At 47.5% G+C, this 12,877-nt stretch overlaps 1 protein-coding gene across 3 annotated transcripts in view; it reads left to right on the top strand.

Annotated features, from left to right (window-relative positions):
* The window catches only part of kynu (kynureninase), a 188,793-nt gene that overhangs the window by 16,767 nt on the left and 159,149 nt on the right, over positions 1-12,877 (top strand). For all 3 annotated transcript variants that reach the window (XM_078228015.1, XM_078228017.1, XM_078228016.1), the window contains exon 2: positions 10,843-11,022. In XM_078228015.1, the coding sequence (XP_078084141.1) occupies positions 10,854-11,022 (169 nt within the window). In that variant the 5' untranslated portion in view covers positions 10,843-10,853. The remainder of the gene's footprint in view (positions 1-10,842; positions 11,023-12,877) is intronic.

Raw genomic sequence — 12,877 nt, 5'->3', positions numbered from 1 at the left:
CTCTGTTCTGAATTCACCCCCGGACCACAGGACAGATTGATACTAAAGCACACAGGGAAAACCCTGTATGACAACATCCACCACAAATTGGTACCTGTGGCGGGAGATATAGCTGGGACCCCAACTGCCAGAGTGGTGCTCTCCCCAATTTAAGAGATTATACCTCCACCTGACTTGCAGACTGTTAGGGTGGAAGATAGGAATGGACGAAAGACAGGAAAGATCCAAGAGAGTGTTAGTTAACAAAATGGCCACAGCCTACGGAGCAGGGGTAGCAACCTTCAACGCCCTTGATTTAGCCAACCTGGACAGTAAACTGAGGATCCTGACCCTACAGGTTAAACAGACACTAAATTCCATTAATGAGGACAATCAGCAAGATGCTGAAGGGGAATTGACTGGGAACGCAGCCAGCAGCCACATGGCCGCTGTATTAGAAGGACACGCCAAGACAATCAATCAAATTATCAGGGAAAATTGGAGGATGATGACCGACAACAGAACTGGACTTTATGTAGTGCACACGGATAGTGGATGATAGAACAGCGAAGGGAAAACGTAGAGCAGGTATGCAGTGGACAGGTTCAGGTGAACAGATGGAACACCTATTTACGGGTAAGAAACACCCAAAGTTATCTGGCTGCCAGATGCGACAGTTGACCAAAGTCTGGTTCAATGACAACTGCAAAGGTACTCCAGGGAAAGCCCTGGGAATGATATTAGGACGACCCATAATCACTGATGACCGGGTTGGACTGAGGGTCTTTGAAGTGGAAAATATAGGGACTATCCATGAGGATATCTGGATCGGGTATGATGGCACTTTACCGTACACAGTGGAGAAAGAAGGGAGACCCATAGTCATTACTCTGGGCGGATGTCAGCAAACTGACAAAATAATCGCATGCCCGTACCCAGTTTACTTAAATGAGCATGCACTATGTGGCTTTAAACAAATGCTAGCCTAAATTGCTCAGTAGAAGCTTGTAGCCTGGACTCAGACATAACTCGGGTGGCTTACAAAGGAGCAGGGAAATATTGTGTCACCACCTCCCTGAAACAATATCAGTATGGAACAACACATTGCGACATTACTAACACTACATTCCGCATCAAACCAGACATACCACCCAGGGTGGGTCTCATTCAACTAATAGACGTTCACAAGAGGGAGAGGGTAGATTTAAATGCCACTGACGAGCTCCGACAGACCCTAGGGGAGTACCATGAGAAGTATGACACAAGCCTAAAATCCCTACTGGAGGAGTTGAACCAGATTCGGATAAAATTGGCTACAGCCCACAGAACCTTCACCAAAGTAATACAGCAGACCCAAGAAGTGAAAAGGAAAATTAAAGAAATCAAAGCCACCTCATGGTGGAATGATTTTTGAAACTGGGGCTCAAACATCCAAATCCACCCATTTGTTCACATAATATCACACCTGGCGGTGTTACTGATTTTGTTCACCCTGGTGTCATTGTCACATCATTGTCACAGTCCAATTCAGCCGATGGAAAAAGGTCACCCTGAGGCAGGACGTAGGGTTCACCCTCGAATCACTGTCCCCTCTAATTCAATAGAGCTATGTTTATAGGAAAGCTGCCGGTTTGCGATTTGCACTAATGGACAGTTGGAAATCCTAAAATTGAAATGTACCCCGGGTTCGTGAATACTTTATTGTAATGTTGGTTTGAATGTTTGTTTGTAATTGGCTTATGGCAACGATGGTGTTTTAGAATATGTGGTTGTTTATATCTGTAGAATGTTGCTGTCTGTAGCTTCTGGAATGTAAATATGTTGTAGGGATGTGTTATTATTTGCATGCCAATGCCTGGGCCTTACCTGGCTGTTGAGTGACTGGGGAATTCCTGACAGATATTGGTTCTGAGTCTGTGATCCAGCATGCTTTGCGTTCAGGATCAACAGGAGGGACTGTGGCCAAATGGGCCACCTAAGATAGTGGTTTGCGAGAGCACACTGGGATAATTGGACAAACGATGAAACTGACAAGCTGCAGCCTCAAAAGAAATTGGTCAGAGAGAAACAGGCTACAGCTGCAAGAGCTGGAATACACAGGATATCAGCAATCTCCAGGACAAAGGACACTTTCTGGTCAAACTGGGTTGTTTACCAGACATAGGGGCGCCTTAACCCCTTATTTTGGAGGGAGGTATGTAACCTACGTGCCTCCACCACCTACAGGCATGCCCGTTGGGTACACACCCAGAGATCGGGATGGCACCACCTGATTGGACTCGATTGATCAGGGTGATCAAGTCCTGATCGATTGATTGGCAATGGTCAAAAGGGCGTGAAAACCAATGAGGTGTAAAGGTGCTGCGCAGTGGAAGAATTTCTCTCTCTCTCTCTTCCCCAACGAATGACAACAATGGTGACCACCCACCAGCAACGACCAGCATGAGGAGAGCCATCCCAGCCAAGAAGGAAGGAAGACCCGAGCCAGAGTATCAGACCAGACCAAAGGACCAGACTATGCAGAGGACTACGGAGACCAACATGCGGATAAAGGTCAATATCTGCCTGGGTACCTGCCAGTCACGCAAAAGTTAAGCCAAGGTCTAGTATTAGACTTGAACTTTAGTATTCTGTAAGATAACCTATTGTTGATTGAGTAGGTGATTAATAATTGTGTGTAAATAAATATTATTGCACTAACAAGAAGTCTATTCACAATTCTTTGTCCATGGTATAAGGATTAAAACAGACTGTGCAGCAGGCGTAGCAACAATATTAACATGGATGCTTTAGTATTGGAGGAGTTGTGAATGTTACTGAACATTGTGCAATTTTCAATGAATATCCCCACTCCTGCCTTTATGATGGAGGGAAAATCATCGATGAAGCAGCTGAAGATGGTTAGGCCGAGGGTTCAAGAAACTCCTTCTGCAATGAGGCTGAGATGATTGGCCTCCAAAAACCAAAACCAATAACCTAAACCTGGCCTGGATGGGGTACCTGGATGAACACTCAGATCCTGTGTGGACCACCTGGCGGGGGTATTCACAGACATCTTCAACCTCTCTTTACACCAATCTGAGGTCCCTATCTGCTTCAAGAAGACAACCATCATCCTGAAAAGAAAAGCCAGGCAGCGTGCCTTAATGACTTTGGCTCAGACATCCATCATTATGAAGTGCTTCAAAAGGTTAGTCATGGCACGAATCAACTCCAGCCTTCCAGATTGCCTGGATCCACTGCAGTTCACCTACAGCCTCAATAGGTCCACAACAGACGCCATCTCCCTGGCCCTACACTCGACTCTGGAACACCTAGATAACAAAGGCTCCTATGTCGGACTCCTATTTATTAAGTACAGCTCAGCCTTCAACACCATTATTCCGACAAAACGCACCTCCAAACTCCATGGCCTGGGCCTCGGCTCCTCCCAGCGATTGGATCCTGAACTTCCTAACCTGCAGACCGCAATCAGTAAGGATAGGCAACAACACCTCCTCCACGATCATCCTCAACACCGGTGCCCCACAAGGTTGTGTTTTCAGCCCCCTACTATACTCCATCTGCACCTATGACTATGTGGCCAAACTCCCCCAACTTGATTTTCAAGTTTGCTGATGACACCACCATAGTGGGTCGGATCTCAAACAATGGTGAGACACAGTACAGGAAAGAAATAGAGAATCTGGTGAACTTGTGTGAAGAAAATAATCTCCCCTCAATGTCAACAAAACAAAGGAGATAGTCATCGACTTCAGAAAGCATAGTGGAGGACATCCCCTGTCTACATCAATGGGGATGAAGTGGAAATGGTCGAGAGCTTCAAGTTTTTAGGTGTCCAGATCCCGAGCAACCTGTCCTGGTCCCTCCATGCCGACTCTATAGTTAAGAAAGCCCACCAATGCCTCTACTTTCTCAGGAGACTGAGGAAATTTGGCATGTCTGCTACAACTCTCACTAACTTTTACAGATGCACCATAGAAAGCATTCTTTCTGGTTGTAACACAGCTTGGTATGGCTCCTGTCCTGTCCAAGACCGCAATAAATTATAAAGGGTCATGAACGAAGCTCGTGAAGGCATGAAGATTGTGAATGAAGCCGAATCCATCACTCAAACCAGCCTCCCACCCATTGACACTGTCTACACTTCCCGCTGCCTCAGAAAAACAGCCAGCATAATCCAGGACCCCACGCACCCCGGACATTCTCTCTTCTGGCGGGAACAACATACAAAAGCCTGAGGTCAAGTACCAAACGAAACAAGAACAGCTTCTTTCCTGCAGACATCAGACTTTTGACTGGACCTGCCTCGCATTAAGTTGATCTTTCTGTAAACTCTAGCTATGATAGTGACACTACATTTTGCACTATCTCCTTTCCTTCTCCATGTACAGCATGCTTTGTCTGTATAGCATGCAAGAGACAATACTTTTCACTGTATACTAATACATGTTTATAAAATGATGAAGGGGATAGATAGAGTGAACGTTCAAAGACTATTTCCTCGGGTGGATGGAGCTATTACAAGGGGGCATAACTATAGGGTTCGTGGTGGGAGATACAGGAAGGATATCAGAGGTAGGTTCTTTACGCAGAGAGTGGTTGGGGTGTGGAATGGACTGCCTGCAGTGATAGTGGAGTCAGACACTTTAGGAACATTTAAGCGGTTATTGGATAGGCACATGGAGCACACCAGGATGATAGGGAGTGGGATAGCTTGATCTTGGTTTCAGATGAAGCTCGGCACAACATCGTGGGCCCAAGGGCCTGTTCTGTGCTGAACTGTTCTATGTTCTATGTTCTATGTGACAATAATAAATCAAATCATTTTCCCTGGTGCAAGATGGAACCTGAACCAATGGAGAGTTCCCCTGATTCCTATTGACTCCAGTTGGGGCGGTGATGCGGGATTAATCCACTCGGGAGGCTAGATCGTACCCGGGAATAAAGGCTTTTATTCGCAACAAGAATAGAGCATACTGCTTAACAATACTATCCCAGACTAAGGATCACTAGGAAGTGGCAGTGACCTTTATACTCCTATAAGAAGGCGGAGCCAAACGGAGTGTACCACAGAACAATGCTAACAGGTGGAACACCCCAACCCGAACCCCAACAGTAACAAGAGTAACATATGTACAAGTACCCATAGTGATAACCATCTATGGTTCACCACATTCACCCCTCCTTTAAAAACAAAGGCCGGTGAGGTAAGGAGACAATACGAACTGTCCACATGTTCACAAGTTCAGTCGTATCGGAGGTCCGCACCGTCTCTGCGACCTCCGCAGCACTGGTTCCAGTGCCGGTTCTGGTGACCGTGGTGTCCCTCTCTCCAAGGTGGTGTCCAGTGACTCCTCCAGTTCCTCACGCACCTGTGGACCTCGAGGTGGCGACAATCTCCTAGACTCAGGCAAGCTGTACATGGGAGTAAGAGGATTAAGTGGAGGTCCCGATGCTGCCCGCGCCGTGTCAGGAGGGGAGAGAATGGGTAAAGGGATCCTAACCAGGGGTGCGGGAGTGACAGGGGTTTCCAGGTCCCCTGCAGGCGCCAGATCTCTGATAGAGACCGTGTCCTCTCGCCCGTCAGAATATGCCACATAGGCATATTGAGGGTTGGCGTGGAGCAGATGGACCTGTTCAACCAAAGGGTCGGACTTGCGGGCCCTAACATGCCGCCGCAGGAGGACAGGTCCTGAGTACGTCAACCAAGATGGCAGTGAGGTCCCAGAGGAAGACTTCCTAGGGAAGGTAAACATCCGCTCATGTGGGGTAGCGTTGGTTGCCATACACAGGAGGGACCGGATTGAATGGAGCGCATCAGAAAGTACCACTTGCCAACGGGAGACTGGAAGACCCCTAGATCTTAACGCCAGTAAGACAGCCTTCCAGACTGTAGCGTTTTCTCTTTCGACCTGCCCGTTACCCCTGGGGTTGTAACTCGTAGTCCTACTTGAGGCAATTCCTTTAGAGAGCAGGTATTGCCTCAAGTCGTCGCTCATAAACGACGAACCCCTATCACTGTGGATATAACTGGGGTAGCCGAACAGGGTAAAAAGACTCCGCAGGGCTTTGATGACCGTGGCAGCGGACATGTCAGAACAGAGGATGGCAAAGGAGAATCGGGAGTACTCGTTAACCACATTGAGGAAATACACATTCCGATCTGTTGAAGGAAGGGGGCCCTTGAAATCGACACTCAGTCGTTCAAAAGGGCGAGTGGCCTTAATGAGGTGTGCCCTGTCAGGCCGGTAGAAGTGCGGCTTGCACTCTGCACATACCTGGCAGCTTCGAGTTATCGACCTGACATCTTCTATGGAGTAGGGCAGATTCCGGGCCTTTACAAAATGGAAGAGCCGAGTGATCCCCGGATGGCAGAGATCATTGTGGAGGGCCTGTAGTCGGTCCTCCTGCTCACTGGCACATGTTCCACGCGACAGGGCATCTGAGGGCTCATTGAGCTTCCCCGGACGGTACATGATATCATAGTTGTAGGTGGAGAGTTCGATTCTCCACATCAAGATTTTATCATTCTTAATTTTTCCCCTTAACGTGTTGTTGAACATGAAGGCCACGGACCGCTGGTCTGTGAGCAGGGTAAATCGTTTGCCAGCCAAATAATGGCGCCAATGCCGTACGACCTCCACAATGGCCTGAGCCTCTTTTTCCACCGAGGACTGCCCAATTTCAGGGCCTTGAAGGGTGCGAGAGAAAAAGGTGACGGGCCTGCCCGCCTGGTTAAGTGTGGCGGCCAGGGCGAAATCAGATGCATCACTCTCCAGCTGAAAGGGGATGGACTCATCGACAGCGTGCATCGTGGCTTTCGCGATGTCGGCTTTTATCCCTTCAAAGGCTAGGCGAGCCTCTGTTGTCAGGGGAAAAGAGGTAGACTTTATGAGCGGACGGGCTTTGTCCGCGTAATTGGGAACCCACTGTGCATAATACGAGAAGAAACCTAAGCATCTTCTCAGTGCTTTGATGCTAGTGGGTAGGGGAAGTTCAAGGAGGGGACGCATACGGTCTGGATCGGGGCCGATGACCCCGTTTTCCACCATGTATCCGAGGATTGCTAGGCGGTGCTTGTTAAATACGCACTTCTCCCTGTTATAGGTCAGGTTCAGGAGAGACGCAGTGCGTAAAAACTTCAGGAGGTTGGTGTCGTGGTCCTGCTGGTCATGGCCGCAGATAGTGACGTTGTCCAGGTACGGGAAGGTAGCCCGTAGTCCGTTTTGGTCCACCATTCGGTCCATCTCATGCTGGAAGACCGAGACCCCATTAGTGACGCCGAAAGAGACTCTTAAGAAGTGGTAGAGACGGCCATCCGCCTCAAAGGCCGTGTATTTTCGGTCCTCTGGGCGAATGGGGAGCTGGTGGTAGGCTGACTTCAAGTCGATGGTGGAGAACACCCGGTACTGCGCAATCTGGTTGACCATGTCAGATATGCGCGGGAGAGGGTACGCGTCCAGCTGCTTGTACCTATTAATGGTCTGACTATAGTCTATGACCATCCGGGGCTTGTCTCCAGTCTTGACCACCACGACTTGTGCTCTCCATGGGCTAGTGCTAGGTTGAATGACCCCTTCCCTGAGGAGCCGCTGAACCTCAGATCGAATAAAGATCCGATCCTCAGCGCTGTAACACCTGCTCTTAGTTGCGATGGGCTTGCAGCCTGGCACGAGATTTTCAACTTAGGAAGGCGGAGTAATTTTGAGTGTCGAGAGACTGCATATGGAGCGTGCTGGACAATTTGGAGGCTGCTGTTCTCCCACTGAAAGTGGAGGGAGTGGCCCATCGTACTGCAGGGTCACACTCTTCAGGTGGACCATAAAGTCTAGCCCCAGGAGTACCGGAGCGCAAAGGTGCGGTAACACGAGGAGCCTGAAGTTCTCGTAAACTGTGCCCCGCACTGTTAAGGTTACCACACAGCTCCCAAGAACAATAACAGATCGGGACCTCGACGACATCGAGATTGTCTGCCTGACAGTTTGCACGCGGAGAGCGCACCGTTTCACTGTATCCGGATGGATGAAGCTCTCCGTGCTCCCGCTGTCAAACAGGCAATGTGTCAGGCGCCCGTTTACCTCTATGTCCATCATGGACTTGTTGAGTCTGTGAGGCTTGACCTGGTCCAGGATGATTGACACCACTTTTGGATCCCGAGTGTAACTGCAGGCAGCTGAGATAGTCGACGACGAGGACCCCTGCTGGTCTTCTGCAGCCGGTGTCGACCAAAATGGCTGCGCCCACAGATCGCACGTGGTCGATGGCGTTGAAAGCGGCGGCACCCGCAGGTCGCACATGTCTTGCGTCGTTGTCATCAGAAATGGCGGCGCCCGTGAATCGCACGTGGTTGAAGACATCGACGAAGCCGGAGACGAGGAGACGGATCCTGGGGAGTCACATGCAGCACTGCTTGGCTTGGAAGGGGGCTTTGCTCGGCACACTTTTGCATAGTGTCCTTTCTTCCCACAGGCGGAGCAAAATACCGTCCTGGCCTGACATCTCTGACGAGGGTGCTTCGCCAATCCACAGAAATAGCACCGTGGGCCTCCTGGAGCTGCCGCAGCCGTCAGGTCTGAAGTTGAGAGCATTATCGCGCAGTTCCGAGGAGCCGCCGGGTACAGTTGAGGCGGTGGCTGTACTTGCCACGATGTTCCCACGTGGTCGGTGGGGTAGGTTTCAAGACTTCTGGAGGCCGTTTCCATTGCATCAGCCAATTCTACCGTCTTAGCCAGGTCCAAGTTACCTTGCTCTAGCAGCCGCAGGCGAATATAGGATGAGCCGATTCCCGCCACGAACGCATCTCGGATCAGATCGTTAGTGTATTGAGTAGCCGACACCGGTTTGCAATTGCAGGCTCTGGCTAGCTGCTGAAGTTCGCGCAGGTACTGTCCCATCGTTTCGCCGGGCTGCCGCCGTCGAGTGGCTAGTAGGTGACGAGCATGAATTTCCTTTGGTGGTTCATGGTACAGCTTCTTGAGTAATTCGATGGCCTCTTTGTAATCTTGGGAATCACGGATTGTTGCATACACAGTGTCGCTCACCCTTGCGTGGAGGACCCGCAATCTGTCGGCATCGGTCTGGACTGCTGTTGAGGCGTCGATATAATCCTGGAAACACTTCAACCAATGGTTGAAAGTGTTCGACGCTCCCACGGCACGCGGATCCAAGGTTAGCCAATCGGGTTTCAGCATCTGCTCCATTTTTTTTTCTGAACAAAATTTGTTGTGAATAAAGTTGATGCGCAATTAATCCACTCGGGAGGCTAGATTGTACCCGGGAATAAAGGCTTTTATTTGCAACAAGAATAGAGCATACTGCTTAACAATACTATCCCAGACTCAGGGTCACTAGAAAGTGGCAGTGACCTTCATACTCCTCTAAGAAGTCGGCGCCAAACGGAGTGTACCACAGAACAATGCTAACAGGTGGAACACCCCAACCCGAACCCCAACAGTAACAAGAGTAACATTTGTACAAGTACCCATAGTGATAACCATCTATGGTTCAGTACCCATAGTGGTAACCATCTATGGTTCACCACAGGCGGCACGGTAGCACAGGGGTTAGCACTGCTGCTTCACAGCTCCAGGGACCTGGGTTCGATTCCCGGCTTGGGTCACTGTCTGTGTGGAGTTTGCACATTCTCTTCGTGTCTGCGTGGGTTTCCTCTGGGTGCTCCGGTTTCCTCCCACAGTCCAAAGATGTGCGGGTTAGGTTGATTGGCCATGCTAAAATTGCCCCTATTGTCCTGAGAGGCATAGGTTAGAGGGATTAGCGGGTAAATATGTGGGGATATGGGGGTAGGGCCTGGGTGGAATTGTGGTCGGTGCAGACTCGATGGGCCGAATGGCCTCTTTCTGCACTGTAGGGTTTCTATGATTTCTATGATTCAGTGCTGCGAGGTGTCCTTGATTCCACACTTGGTCAAATGCTGTCTGGATGTTGGGAGCAGTCACTCTCACCCAACCTCATGAACTCACCTCTTTTGTCCTTGTTTGGACTGAGGCTGTAATAATGGACAGGATTTACCACGCAATCCACTGTATGTTTCTCAGCAGCAGGCGAGCATAAATCTGGAGGTGGGATCTTCTGATCCCGTCGTTGTCAATGGGATTTCCCGTTGAGTGCGTCACACGTCGCTGGAAAATCCGCGGTGGGGGTGTGCCATCACTGGAACCAGAATATTTGCCGGCATGAACAGCCGGACAGTTCCGGCCAATGTCTAGAACTGAGAGGCCTTGGCGGAACTGAAACTGGGCATTGGTGAACAGGTTATTACTGTGTAGGTAACAGAATCATGCAAATTCTAGAAGTTATTTTAAAATATTATCTTTAACTCTTTATATTAACTCTCCATGAAAGCAAGGTTAAAACTAGAATGTTAACAAGGGTTAAGCCACTGATCTCTTTACTAGTACATGATTACAGTTAAAGTGAAATGCACAACATAGTTTTACCAAGCAGGAACCTTAACTCATGGCATCTTTTAAAGAAGTTCCAAAACCGGTTGCACATTCTCATTTTGAACAGGGTGCACAGGATGTGTCAGATTTTGGCTGTGGGTTCCTCAGCATTGTTAAGCAGGAGCACAATGGGGATGTCTTGCTAGAGGACACAATGAAGGGGGATCATTGTGCTTTGCTGTTTTCCTGTGTCTTCCTTTATCCCCTGCCTACCTGTTCCCCACCAAGACCCCCTACCCCACCTCTTCTCACACCAATGAGGCAACCACTTGTGGACAATTTGATCCAGGCATTTTCATATTTTGTCTTCTGGCAAGTGCTTTCAGTAACAAAGAGTTTTCATTTTCAGTTGCAACTTACTTTGTGCCAGTAACCAATTGACTCTTCACTTTTTTAGACTCAGCAGCCATGGATCACCAGATTGCCGATTCCCCAGGGCAGATTTTGGAACATACTGCCTCCATTTTAGGGTGTAGCATTACCGATGAGAAGCTTGCAACTTATTTGGATGGAGAAGATGAACTGAGACATTTTCGAGATGAATTCTACATGCCCAAAATGAAAGACCTCCCTTCCAGTAAGTTTGTGAATGTGAATAATAATTTGCATTGCAACATAGTACTGATCCTTCAATTCAAGTCAGAGAATGTAAAACTTTAAAGTGTTAAGCATTAGGTAATGATTTCAAATAAAGCATTATTGCATTATAAAATATTATGGTTCCTTGGGTTAATACCATGCATTTTCCCTTTCCAGCACTTTCCTTACAGAAGGGTGCTTTAATTAGTTTTAGTATGTTCATTTAAAGGCATGTTGGCATTAAGAAAAGCTTTGTAGATAGTTTTCAATCAAATTATTCTATGATGGAATTGATTTTAAATCATAAATTTAGTTTTAATTACCCCATTAAGATGATCCTCACATAATTTCTGGAGAAAATTAACACTCAAAAATCATCAGATGTTTGATCAGGTGTCAAGCACGGAATCTAGTCCAATCACTCAAGAAGTGTATATTTTATTGAGAAGTGTTTTAAAATGTGAAGGTATTGCAAAGAGTATATTTTACTTTAGCTCCATAGTAGCTCGAACAATTTTTCCTTTAAAATTAAATACTGGTACAGCAGACTAGCAGTAGGTACAAGTGCACATTCGGTTTCCAAACCAGCATGAGCTTCCATATATTTGTCTACTTATTCAGCCCAGTGTGTTGCTTCTTCAGAAAAAAAAATGTCTCTGGTTTGCATCATAAAATGTGCTACACAAGTCTCTATGTAATGCTATAAATGCAACAATACTGGGAAAAGCAATTGGGAATATGAGTGCACAGGCATAACATTGTGCAGTGAACAGAGAATATATATCTGAATCTGTAAAGCTTGTTGTACAAGCTGGGAACTTTGTCTATCAAGCATTAATATCCTCAATTACATGGGCAGGCTAGTCAATACTTGCACTTTGGTTGTAATCTTTATTTTCTCACAATACACCTTGGAAATGACATTTGAAACTTATTTATTGGATTAACAAACTCCTTTATCAGACTATTGGGTGTTGTTTTGTGCTGAAAATCAAGTTAAAGTTAATTTATTAGCGTAACAAGTAGGCTTACATTAACACTGCAGTGAAGTTACTGTGAAAATCCCCTAGTCTTCACGCTCCGACGCCTGTTCGGGTACACTGAGGGAGAATTTAGCATGGCCAATGTACCTAACCAGCACATCTTTCGGATTGTGGGAGGAAACCGGAGCACCCGGAGGAAACCCACGCAGACACGGGGAGAATGTGCAAACTCCACACAGACAGTGACCCAAGCCAGGAATCGAACCCAGGTCCCTGGCGTTGTGAGGCAGCAATGCTAACCACTGTGCTGCCGTGCTACCCAACATTCAAGTACACTTGGAAACTTCAGAGTTTGGATGACTAATGAAAATGTTGACATCAATACTTTGGAGAATAGGGTAGAGGGGAGAATAGGGGAAGTGATAGCCTAGTGGCGTCATTGCTAGTCTATTAATCCAGAAACTCAGCTAATGTTCAGATTCGATTTTGCCATGGCAGATGGTGGAATTAAGAATCTACTGATGACAATGAAACCATTGTTGATTGTTGGAAAAACCCATCTGGTTCACGAATGATGCTGGAAGGAAACCAGCCTTTACCTGGGCTGGCCTACCTGTGGGGCCAGAGCCACAGCAATGTGGTTGACTCTCAACTGCCCTCTGAACAAGGGCAACTAAGGATGGGCAATCAATGCTGGCCAGCCAGTGATGCCCATGACCCATGAATGAATTTTTAAAAAACAGGATAAAAGGCAGAGATTTGAGAGTGATTTGTATTTTGTTTTAGAATATTGTCTTCAGATATTATCATCTCTTATTAAGATTTTTTTTACCTCATTGGGTACTAATTGTCTTTCCTTTGGCTATTTTT

This window comes from Mustelus asterias, chromosome 14 (assembly GCF_964213995.1).
Source record: "Mustelus asterias chromosome 14, sMusAst1.hap1.1, whole genome shotgun sequence".
Lineage (NCBI taxonomy): Eukaryota > Metazoa > Chordata > Chondrichthyes > Carcharhiniformes > Triakidae > Mustelus > Mustelus asterias.
This window is presented reverse-complemented; position numbering and strand designations above follow the sequence as displayed.